Here is a 13,113-nt window from a genome sequence, read left to right as displayed (position 1 = left end):
ATAAGTGTCTTCAATTTGTAAGCACTGACTCAGAGAAGACTTGATAGGGTCTCTAGTCTGCATATTCATTGTGCTCATGCATCTGTTAAAAGATGATTCCCTAAGTGTTCACTGATTAAAATTCACTATGGAACCAGACTTCTTTCCTCTTCCTAGTAATGTGCCTTGTTGCCATGATTTTATTGACTTTCATAAGGGCTTTCATGCAAGACAGAAGAATAGAATGTATAGTAGATTTCTGAGAACACTGACGCATCAAATAACCAACTTAAATACTTGGTCTTGGATATACTTTATAAAATCTCAACCTCTGGAAAGAAAGCAAATAGCGACAATATTATTTAAGTATATGCCCACAGATATCTTAAAACACCAGCTCTCCCAGTACTTGGGAGAGGATAACGTGCATGCTGAAAATATGCAGCAGAACATTTCTTGCAATATCCTTCCTCAATCACCTAAAGTCACTCTTTTAGGCACTAGCTATGAAAATGCCCCTAAAAAACCATTTACGGAAAGCCTCCAAATCCACAAGAGAAAAGAAACACTTGGAAAATGAAAGACGAAGTAAAAAGCAAATAACCAACTCGAAGGCACGGACATAGTTAGGTGAAAAGAAACTTGATACTATACTTTGGTTTTGCATTTTTGTATTCTTCAGTATCTGTGTCCTCGTCCTCTGAGTACCAATTATCTCCTCTTCCTCCAGCCAAGAGGCCCCTGGCCGCCAACAGTCCTGCAGCATTCCCATAGCCAGTGTATTTCAGCAGGCTATCCACTGCAAAAATAGAATAGGTTTTTAGACAGGAATTCTTGGGTATTCACCATCATCACCAACCACTCACCAACACAAGGAGGCTGGAGATACGCCATGGCAGTAAATGTAAAATTGAGAGGTTTTTAAATAGTGGTGGTGGTTATACTGAACTATCCACAAATTCTCTGAGGTACTCTGAAGACCGAGAGCCTTTTTTGCAGGTATCAGAAATTCAAATAGAACTATTCTGAATATACTTTGTGGCAGAAATGGGGCCTCTTTGACTGCTGGGTCATTGGTATGGATGATATTTTAAGCTTCTGATCTCAAGACTTACTTCGTTAACTAGTTTTAGAGAAGTATTGACAAGAAACTGGAGTTAGTAAAGGTCAGATTGAGATTTTTACCAATACAGCACGTAATATAAAATCTTTCTTTATAGAACTGGAAGGAAAGGGTGTAAGAAATAAGAAAACTTAAGGATATCAGCAAATAGGATAGGCTAGCTTACTAACTTTAAAAAAAAAAAAAAAAAAAGTCAACAACAATATGTAAGCACAGAGAAGGTAGGTCCAGGAGTTAATGGCTGGATTTCAATCATGGCTCTACCACTTACTATCTGGTTGACTCGGGGCAAGTTACTTTGCAGCTCTATGCCTCAGTTTTGTGATCTGTAGAATCAGAATAATTAACTCAGTTAATACACGCAAAGTGCTCAGAAAAGTATTGGCACGAAGTAAACGTATTTTTCTTTTTTCATACTGATAGATAATTCTAGACTTTTCTTATCTTAGTTTAAAAAATAAAAAAAGCCCAATGAAGCACTTGGTGCAGCTCCTTTGCCATCAGTGTAAGGAAGTATCTCTAAGACAAGCAGGCACATAAAACTTTTGCACTGTAGGATATTTTTTGGTAATTTCTAAGTACCTTTAATGAAGGTACGAAGCATTGATTAGTAGCTTTATTTAGGAGCACTTCATTCTCTTCAGGTACAATTTCAAGGTGAACACTAGAATATTCAATCAAAAGAGCGACTGGCAAAATTTACTTAAGACTTTCAATATCATATTGATAAAATGGCATCTTAAAGACAACCGCAGAAATAAAACATAACATAGTATCTGATCCACGTGTAAAGCTATAGTAAAACCTACATCTGGTATACTATTGTAATTCAGATCACTGACCTCAAAAAAGACAAAGACTCAAAGAAGGGCAATTACAATAATTTTGGGGATATGTAAACCCTATGAAGTAGTTCTACTCTGTCCTTTAGGGTCGCTATGAGTTGCAACTGACTCGATGGCAACGTATTTTTTGGTTTTGGGGATCTGGAAGGGGCAGTGGGTAGGGAAACAGGTGGGTAAGGAAAGGGAATAAATATCATCAGAGTATGAAATCATGATGTGCACAAAGAGCATGAATACCCTAGCGTAGAGCTGTTGGTTAAATTTTCAAATATTTGAACTACAGGGTATCTCTCTAGACACTGAAAATAGGTCCCTGAAGGACAAAAAAAAGGAAGGCCTGATTTTAAAGAATACAATAGCAAACTGGTGAAATTTCTACAAAAGTATAAGTTAATAATGTAAGCAGATTAAATGAGGTTTAAATAACAATAACAAAAAAACAAAAATCTGTTGCTGGTGAGTCAATTCCAACTCATAGCAACCCTGAAAGACAGAGGAGAACTGCCCCATAGGGTTTCCAAGGAGCTGCTGGTGGATTTCAACTGTCGACGTTCTGGTTAGTGGCCGAGCTCTTAACCACTGTGCCACCAGGGCTCCACGTGAGGTTTAGACTAGTGGTTTTCAACCATATTCTACCCTAAAACCTATCAGTAACTGTGATCTCTTTGGTAATAATTCTCAAAGGGTGCTGGAAAGGATCATATTAGAATTTGATGAGAGAGATGGAGGTATAATTTGAAAAGCCCTCGGAATAAATCTGATATGTTCCCTCTTGCCATCAGTGCCTCCCCAAGATGTAGTGGTTTAGACAAATTAATGAATCCTTAATGGGCTACTAAGGGAAAAAGAGAATATTCAGTGTATACAAGTATTCTTAATATTTATGGAGGTCAGACATGACCTTAGTGACATGGTTAGACACAAAATCACTGTGGCCGAAGAATCACAGATCTGAACGCACGGCACTGATGTTCTCATCGTAAACATTTTGGATAAGGAGGTTTAGTGGTTCCAGAAAGGAAATATTCACCAAAATTGTGGAAGTCTAAAGAGATATACGAATAAATGGTTTAAATAAATATACAAATAAAAACAAAACAACAATAAAAAATGAGACAAAATGTTAATGATGACCTAGAATGGCTCCAGGATGAAAATAATTTAAGACCACAGAGGACAAAAGAGGTTAAACTGAAATAAACAGAATCCTTCTAAACAATCTGCTTTCTTATGCAGAAAATCCTTCTGGAAACTAGTTAACAGTAAAAATCTTGGCACTTTTATGAAAATAATGTTTACTGCTCATTCATCTGAACAAGCATTATGTGCCAACTCTGTGACAGTCAGTGTGGGTTACGAAGATGATTTAAGACACACCTTGCCTTCAGAACAGAAAAGGCAATAGTCTTAAAAATCAAAGGAACTTTTGTTAATAGGACAAAATACCTAAAAATGGGAGGGAGGGGGATAAGGGATGGAAGACAAATGGAATACAAACACTTCACAGACAGAAGCATATTCTTTGTGAAGTTCTGACTGATACTATTTGGTGGACTGTTTCTAGCTTCTTTTTAGGCTATTTTCAAACACACTGTATAATATCCTATTTGATACCGGGAAAGAATTAAGAAGAAAACGGACTGAACGTGGATGTTAAGGTGAGCTGCTAAGGCAAAGAAATGATTTTCAATCCTTAAACAAAGAAACACACAAATAAATATATTTACTCTTTGTCACAGTAATCATCCATGCAGTTATGTAAAACTGCTGCAGAAATGAAACAAATCAGCATCCAGTTGAAAAATTGCAGAAAATATTTCACCATTATTTTATCACGGTGTTAGGGGGCACTATGAACAGAGGAAATCAACCACAGTAGCACCATGCAAAGTGAGAACTACACTAGTAGTCATCATATTATTACTTACACAGCATGAGTTTTACTATATTCTACCATGAAAGCAAAAAGAATTTGCTCTTTTACCAAGAAGAAAGGCAGAGCCAGATTCTACCCAAAGACCATTTCCCCCTTCTCTGTGTAAATCCTTTCCCTTCCAGTCAAATGCTACAACTTTTAGAAATCCTGTATTACCCATTGCTGTCTAGTTGATTCCAACTCATAGCGAGCCTGGAGGATAGAGCAGAACTGCCCCATATGGTTTTCAAGGCTGTAATCTTTACGGAAGCCGACTGCCACATCTTTCTCCTGTGGACTGGCTGGTGGATTCCAACAGCCGACCTTTCAGCAGCAGCCGAGTGCTTAACCACTGCATCACCAGGACTCCTTTTAATCCTGTATTAGTAGCTTCCTAACTGGTCTATTTTCATCCTCATACCCCTCTAGTTCTTTTTCCACACAACTGCCTGAGATAGCTTTCTAAAGCAAAAACACGACTTATTGCTTTCCTAGATAAAACTTCCAGTATTACCCCTAAAGCCTAAAGCTCAAATTCCAAAACAGGGCCTAAAGTGTTCTTCATTCTCTGCCATCTTTTCCAAACTCATCTCCTACCACTCCTGTACATTGTGGATTCCTCACATCTTGAACTAGTCACTCTTTCCTGTACACACCAAAGCCATTTCCCATTTCTCTGTCTCCTTCTGTGAAGGCTTCTCTCTGACCTTCCGCTACTCCCACCTCTATTCATTCTGTCTTCCAGGTTGCTATAGTACTTCGCACATTCCCTTCTTGTGGCACTTAGCATAGCGTACTGAAATTATTCCTTTATACAGAGAAATACTCAAGACCGTGTATTCACCAGACAACTCACTGAGAGGACAAACATTTGCTATTTCATTAAACATTTATGGGGCACCTACTATTTGTAATGTACTTTGTTAAGTACTGGGGAACCAAAGATGAATAAGACATGATCTCCAACCTAAAGAAACTCAATGTCTAGAATGCAAGTTCGTTAAAAAAACAGTTACAACATAGCAAATGCCAAAAGTATTTAAAAAACAGAGATGAGTACAAATGGCACAAAGGAGAGAATGATTAACTCTGCCTGGAATGGTCAGAGAAGTCTTCACAGAGATGATGCTTAAGCTGGTCTTCAAGGGTAAGTAAAGCTCACTATGTTAACAGAGATAGGGAAGGGCATTCCACGCAAAAGGAACGGCATCTGCCAAACCATGAAGACGTGCCAAGAAATGGTGCAACAGAATCAGGCAAGAATAAGGAATTTAGTATGCCTATGCAAGAAGTGTAAGATGGGAGTAGATTTAGAACAGGTTACAGAGGTAGGCCAGGGAGGTAAAACTTGAATTTTACCATGTAAGTGACAAGGAGTCATTGAAAGTTTTACATGGGGGAATGACAAGAATATATTTGTGTTTTAGAGCTATCCCTCTGTTAGCCATGTGGAAGAGAGACTGAAGAAAATCTGATTAGAAATAGATCTATTTTAATAGTTTACTAATAGCTTAGAAAGCTATTTTAACAGTTAAGGAAAATAATTTTAAGAGAAGCTAGCAGTGCGTGATGTAAGAAACAAAGACAGGAGAGCAAGTCAGGAAGAGAGCGGTCAATAGTGTCAACTGCTACGGGAGATGTGGTAAGATAAAAATTAAAAAGGATCCATTGCTTTTGAAAACTAGGCAATTTGTGATTTCACTGAGAGCATTTTCAGTGGAATCTTGGGGGCGGGGAATGGTAGTGGAAACCCTGAATCGCAGTGAGCTGAAGACTGAATGGGAAGTTAAGGATACTGAAAAGAAAAACACATTAGTCTTCGAAGATGCTAACAAGGAAGTACATAGGGAGAGTTAAAAGAGCAAAAGAATAAAAGGTAACAACTGAACGAGCAAGGCTTCTGAGAAGACAGGAAGAGGCAAGATCAGCTGGAAAGGGAGACTATTTGGCTCTGAGCTAGACAGACACCTACTTCTCTGAGACTGAAATGAAGGAAACTTAAGTAAGTTTATAGGTGTGGGGCTATGTGCTGAGGGAGTTCAAGCCTTTTATATCTCCGTAATTCCATCCCTACCACAATGCTCAACATATAGTGGGAATTAATGAATGTGTTAAAAGGAAAAACAAAAACAAAATAAACCCTTTGAGGCAGGGAATTATTTCACAAATCATTTTCTTCTGTTTAAATTACATAAGGCCAATCTTTAAGCCCTCTGTAGAAAGTACACAATTTTCAGAGCAGGTAATAAAGGTTTAGTTATGCCAGGGCTCAAAAGAACAAGTTGGTAGCATAAGCAAATGTTAACCTGTAGGCCACTATCAGTGGGAGACGTAGATGGATATTTAAGATACCTGGATGGTTTTTTCTGCGCCTACTCTACCATAAAATTTTGCCCTTTGTATTTCACCTCATTTCCATTTTCCTTGTGAATCTAGTCTATGTTCCTAACCTAATTTGGCTGCTACTTGTCTTCACTTGGTGGTCTGACTTCGAGACTTGATCATGGTCCCTTTACCTTCAAACTTAGCTTTGCACGTTTTTAAGCAGAAGTTCAGCCACTCTTACAAATTATTTGAAATTTATTTCATTTTGATATAGTTTGCACCCCAAATCCATCATTTAGCTTCTGAGCTGCTAAAACAGGCTGCAATCTGATGACCAATGAATAGAGGTTGCAATGTGATGATCCATGAGTTGAATATGGACTGCAGTGTGCACACATGTGTACACACACACACACGCTGCAGTTCACATTTATATTTTTATATTTATTATACACACACACACACACACACACACACACACATTTTTGGCCAGAAGGTTTTAAATTTAAATTTGTTGATAACATTTAAAAAACTGGGAGACTTAAGGGAGCCCTGGTGGGCCAGTGGTTGGGAGCTATGCCTGCTAACCAAAAGGTCGGCAGTTTGAATCCACCAGCCGCTCCCTGGAAACCCTATGGGGCAGTTCTACTCTGTCCTATAGGGTCTCTATGAATTGGAATCAACTCAACGGCAATGGGTTTAATGGGGAGACTTAATGTAAAAAATCCAGATTCCTGGCTTCTCTTGAAAAACTTGCAAGATCTGGTATCATTGGACATGTGTTCCTTCATGGGAACAATCAACTGGAGCTAAATAGCAGCTACCTTCCTCTTTCCAGTTCATTACAGTCCCACTGACCTCTACCCCAACCCACTGTCTCTCCAACAATGAGCTAAGTGTCAGTTTTCATTTATCATCTTATGTCCAGTCCACTTGACTTACTTTTATTACCAGCCTGTCTGCTACAGGTATTTGAGTCTGGGACCCTTGCATGAGAAAGTAAATAATATGAGAGCAGAGACTTGGTTTATCTTTCTGTATTCTCAGGGTCTAGTTCAAGAAGTATTTGCTGAAAGAATAAATTTTTATTCCAGAAGAACACACCTACTAAACTTATAATCAAACTGGAAGGAAAAGCAGATGATTTTATACAGAATTTTCAAAGGTTGAATGAAAAAAAAAAAAAAAACTTTATAAATGTAGGTTGGCTTTGGGCTCAGTACTGGGTCCAAGGAGGAACAAGGTAAACCATTTCAAATGAAGAAAACACTAACAAAATTCATTATAAATACACACACCATATTTGCTATGATACTTCTAACTCATTAATAAGGTGATTCTGCTTAGATATGTAATTACAGAAGAAATAAACTTTACTTTCTCCCCTTTTAAAATGTTTTTAAAAGTACACACAAATTATATTCATTGAAGAAAAATTGTAAAATGTAAAGAAGTTAAAAAAAATCACCAGTAATCATATTACTCAGAGGTAACCAATGGTACACTTTAGTGTATATTTTTACTAACCTTTTTTTCAATGCATAGATATACACGTGTATAGTTTAGATTTATATATATACATATGCAATTCCACTTTACAAAACAGCTGATTTCTGACCTCAGAACAATCAATTTAATTCAGCCAATATACAGATAACTTACTATATGCAAACACTATGCTGATCACTTAATTCCAAAATGCTAACTCAATCTCTTTTTTCAAAATCATGAAAGAAGAATTGAATTGTTTAAAAGAACAGAGGCTAAGTAAACTAGTCTATGATAATAGCTGAAGAAAATTAGTATGAGAGGCAATATGACAGAATGGAAAGACGATAGGACTCAAATTCTGGCCCTGCCCTAAGCAGCTGTGTGACCCTGGATAAGTTACTGAAAGGCTCTCAAGTGCCAGGTTGCCTCATTTATGAAACAGAAATTATACTAATATTTATCTTAGAGTTCCTATGAGAATTAAATGAGATTATATATAGAATGTCAGGCACATGATGCCTCTCAATACAGAATAACTATGTTTATCATCATCATTTATTAAAACGATTAAATTATGTTGCTAACATCCCGTCTTAACAGGAACTAAAGTGGCTGTATCAAAAAGTCAGGAAGGAAGCTTAAAGAATTGAACTGATTTAAGATTTCTGAGAGAAGTGAGTAGACTTTTATCTCCAAATTCATTTCACAAAACTGGGTACTTTTCAAAAGGAGAATATAAAATCTTCTTAGATGGGAACATCAAGTATATTTATAAACTAGGAGGTGAAGAAAGAAATAGGTGAGGAGAATATCTGAATAACGTAGTCAAAGCTCCTTGTTTGGAGCACATGCCTTTTGTAGACCAAATAATCCATATAATTTTTAGTTGTTAGCTCTATCTCAGAAGAAAAGTACTTTATATATACATATACAATAGTATTTACTTCATTGTAATACAGTTATTTTTTAGAATCTGTTGCTACCACTATCTTACCCTTAGTCAAGGGTAAGGAGGATATCTTATGCATTTTTATACTTCCAATATATTATATAGCTCACATTCAATAACTATTTATTGATTAGTGATGAAACAAAAACTCCTATAGCTTTAATTCTATGAGGAATTAAACAGGGAAACTAACCCAGGCCTCTGCCTTGTTATCAAAATAGTAGTAACTGAATTACTTAAGCAAATTTTTCAGAATGACTCCATGCCCTGAAACACCAAGATTAAAGAGTCTGGGTTACAGATATAGAAGGCAAAGTCTGAATGTGAGTGTGTTTGGTAGCGTACCTGTTTGCAGGTCTCACTGAATTCAGAAGTACACAGAAAATGCTTTCAAATTATTAATTTTTATTATCTCCTCGTCCCTTCTGAAAAGACTGGAATGAGATGGCTATTACTAATAGGTAAATTTCTCAAATTCCCTCAGAAAGATAAAAAAGCAGAGAGAAAACAGTTTAACTTACCTCTCTCTTTGCAAAGGACAAAAAGGAATTCAGCAGCAATTTGCTTGACTCCAAGGTCAACATGTGTCATGAGGCGCACCAGCTTATTTCTCACAGTTGAACCAACTTCAGGTCGATTTGTCACATCCCTCAATGGTGGTAAAACCTGATGGCACAAATGCAAGAACTGTCATCAATCGAGGGTACCACAGTAAGCAAGGATGGTACCATGTAACTAGCAGTCTTGTAATGTCTACAGGGTTCAGTTTTCTAAGAGTGGAAAAATATATTAAATTTTCTGAAAATGAAACCAAACAAACAAATAAAAAAAAAAAATCCAAATAATTTCATGCCTGTAACAATATTTTATTTGAATACGAATATCTTCACTGTACCACCACACTATATTCAAATCCGTTCCTGAATTTTCACTCATCTTAGCACCTACTCAGAATATCTCCTAACAAAATCCATGCTAAAGTTTGGGTCAGTTTCTCTTTCTTCCATGGAGACATCCTTAATACTCTGATTCATGTTAATTTTTATCTTCCTTGAATTCCTGCAGCATTTTCAATATTTACTTTAAAACTCTGTTTTAATGCTTTCCAGTTGTTTTATAATAAAAAATAGCTATTTAATTATTGAGTGCTTTCTATGTGCCAGTCCCCGGAATATGGAGCCTAGGTGGCACAATAGTTAAGCGGTTAAGGTTTGTGGTTTGATTCCACCCAGCAGCTCCACGGCACAAAGACTTGGCAATCTGCTCCCGTAAAGATTACAGCCTAGAAAACCCCATGGGGCAGTTCTTCTCTGTCATATGGTGTTGCTATGAGTTTAAATCTACTCGAAGGCACCCAATGACAACAATCCCTGGAGTACATGATTTATATACATTATCAATAATCCTCATTTTGAGGACTCAAAACTGAGAAGCAGCAGCTGCAAACATCTGTTAATATCAGTAATGTGGAATATATGAGGTATGAATCTAGGAAAACCGGAAATCGTCAAAAATGAAATGGAACGCATACACACTGACATCCTAGGCATTAGTGAGCTGAAATGGACTGGTATTGGCCGTTTTGAATCAGACAATCATATGGTCTACTATGCCAGGAAGGACAAATTGAACAGGAATGGTACTGCATTCATTGCCCAAAAGAACATTTCAAGTTCTATCCTAAAGTTCATAAAGTTTTCACTGGCTAATTCTTCTCAGAAGTAAACCACCAGGTCCTTCTTCTTAGTCTGTCAGTCTGGAAGCTCAGTTGAAACCTGTCCACCATGGGTGACTGCGCTGGTATTTGAATACCAGTGGCATAGCTTCCAGCATCACAGCAACAGAAGCCCCCACGGTACGACAAACTGACAGATGTGTGGGGGTTTCAAGCCACAGTGTTTTCAATCACCTCATATGCATGCGTAAGCTGGACAATGAATAAGGAAGACTAAAGAAGAATTGATGCCTTTGAATTAAGGTGTTGGCGAAGAATATTGAATGAATATACCATGGACTGCCAGAAGAATGAACAAATCTGTCTTGGAAGAAGTACAGCCAGAATGCTCCTTAGAAGCAAGGATGGCCAGACCTCGTCTCACATACTTTGGACACGTTATCAGGAGGGATCAGAACCTGGAGAAGGACACCATGCTTGGTAAAGTAGAGGGCCAGTGAAAAAGAGGAAGACCCTCAACGAGTTGGACTGACACAGTGGCTGCAACAATGGGCTCAAGCATGACAGCGATGGATAGTGAGGATGGCGAAGGACCGGGCAGTGTTTTGCTCTGTTGTACATAGGATCACTATGAGTCGGAACCAACTTGATGGCACCTAACAACAACAACAACAACAACAACAACAATCCTGAAGTACAACGATGTTAGTGATAGGATAATATCCATACTCTTACAAGGAAGACCAGTAACTATGACTATTATTCAAATGTATGCCTTAACCATTAAGGCCAAAGATGAAGAAATTTAAGGTTTTTGCCAACTTCTGCAGTCTGAAATTGATCAAACATGCAATTGAGATGCATTGATAATTACTGGTGATGAGAATGCGAAAGCTGCAAACAATGAAGGACTGGTAGTTGGAAAATATGGCCGCAGTGATAGAAACGATGCTGGAAATGGCATGATAGAATTTTGCAAGACCAATGACTTCTTCATTGCAAATACCTGTTTTCAACAACATAAATGGCGACTATACATGTGGACCTCACCAGATGGATACACAGGAATCAAACCGACTGCATCTGCACAGAGACAATGGAAAAGCTCAATATCATCAGTCAGAACAAGGCCAGGGGCCGACTGCGGAACAGCCCAACAACTGCTCATATGGAAGTTCAAGTTGAAGCTGAAGAAAATTAGAACCAGTCCACGAGAGCCGAAACACGACCCTGAGTACAACCCATTTGAATTTAGAGACCATCTCAAGAAAAGATTTGATGCACTGAACACTAGTAACTGAAGACCAGATGAGTTGCAGAATGATATCAAGGACATCATACCTGAAGAAAGCAAGGGATCATTAAAAAGACAGAAAGAAAGAAAACACCACAATGGATGTCAGAAGAGACTCTGAAACTTGCTCTTGAATGTCGAGTAGCTAAAACGACAGAAGAAATGATGAAGTAAAACAGTTGAACAGATTTCAAAGGGCAGCTCAACAAGACAAAGTCTTATAAAGTATGTGCAAAGACTTGGAGTAAGAAAACCAAAAAGGAAAAACATGCTCAGTATTTCTCAAGCTGAAAGAACTGAAGAAAAAATTCAAGGCTTATAATAGTGAAGGATTTTATGGGCAAAATATCGAATGAAGCAGGAAGCATCAAAAGAAGATGGAAAGAATACACAGAGTCACGATACCAAAAAGAACTGGTGGGCATTCAACCATTTCAGAAGTAGCATATCATCAAGAACTGATGGTACTGAAGGAAAAGGTCTACTGAAGGAAGAGGTCCAAGATACACTGAAAGCATTTGCGAAAAATAAAACTCCAAGAAGTGACAGAATACCAACTGAGATGTTTCAACAAACAGATGCAGTGCTGGAAGTGTTCACTCATCTATGCCAAGAAATATGGAAGACAGCTATCTGGCCAACTGACTGGAAGAGACTCATATTTATGCCTATTCCAAAAAAAAGGTGATCCAACAGAATGTGGAAATTATCCAGCAATATCATTAATATCACATCCAAGTAATATTTTGTTGAAGATCATTCAAAAGTACTTCCAACAGTACATTGACAGGGAACTGCCAGAAATTCAAGCCAGATTCAGAAGAGGACATGGAACCAGGGATATCATTGCTGATGTCAGATGGATCCTGGCTGAAAGCACAGAATACCAGGAATATATTTACCTGTGTTTTATTGACTATGCAAAGGCATTTGACTGTGTGAAGCATAACAAATTATGGATAGGACTGCAAAGAATGGGAATTCCAGAACACTTAATTGTGGCCATGAGGAACCTGTACATAGAAGAAGAGGTAGTCGTTTGAACAGAACAAGGGGATACTGCATGGTTTAAAGTCAAGAAAGGGGAGGCGGGGCCAAGATGGCAGAGTAGTCAGACGCTTCCAGTGGACCCTCTTACAACAAAGACCCAAAACAAGTTAATCGATTATATATGACAATTTAGGAGCCCTGAACATCTAAGACAAAGTTGAGGAATCAGACTGAGTGGAAGGGGGAGGGAGAAATGGTTTGGAAGCAGAGAGGAGTTGCCAGACCTGACCTGGCGAAAGGCTGCGCCCTTCAGGCCTGATCAGCTCATGCGTGAGTGGTGAGGCAGGCAAGTGGTGGTGCTCGGGAGGCATATTCTGCACCATGAGAGACCCAGAGGCAGAAAGTCTACTCGGCCACCCAGAACGAGTGAGCAGCAGCCCCTACCGGCGAAAGATAAGTAATTGCGTCTGGCCTACCGCACGGATGAAAAACACTCCCCTTAGGGAAAAACCTCTCTCCCATCTACC

General features: G+C 38.3%; 1 protein-coding gene across 8 annotated transcripts in view; it reads right to left on the bottom strand.

Annotated features, from left to right (window-relative positions):
- Window positions 1-13,113, bottom strand: part of RIC8B (RIC8 guanine nucleotide exchange factor B) — a 142,866-nt gene that overhangs the window by 25,431 nt on the left and 104,322 nt on the right. For all 8 annotated transcript variants that reach the window (XR_002823651.1, XR_002823648.1, XR_002823649.1 and 5 more), the window contains exons 7-8: window positions 9,149-9,293; window positions 634-778 (exon numbers count right to left, since the gene is read on the bottom strand). Coding sequence is in view for 4 of the 8 variants with exons in the window: in XM_004373790.2 (XP_004373847.1) it covers window positions 634-778; window positions 9,149-9,293 (290 nt within the window). In the remaining 4 variants the exon portion in view is untranslated. The remainder of the gene's footprint in view (window positions 1-633; window positions 779-9,148; window positions 9,294-13,113) is intronic.

This window comes from Trichechus manatus, unplaced genomic scaffold (assembly GCF_000243295.1).
Source record: "Trichechus manatus latirostris isolate Lorelei unplaced genomic scaffold, TriManLat1.0 scaffold00027, whole genome shotgun sequence".
Taxonomy (NCBI): Eukaryota; Metazoa; Chordata; class Mammalia; order Sirenia; family Trichechidae; genus Trichechus; species Trichechus manatus.
This window is presented reverse-complemented; position numbering and strand designations above follow the sequence as displayed.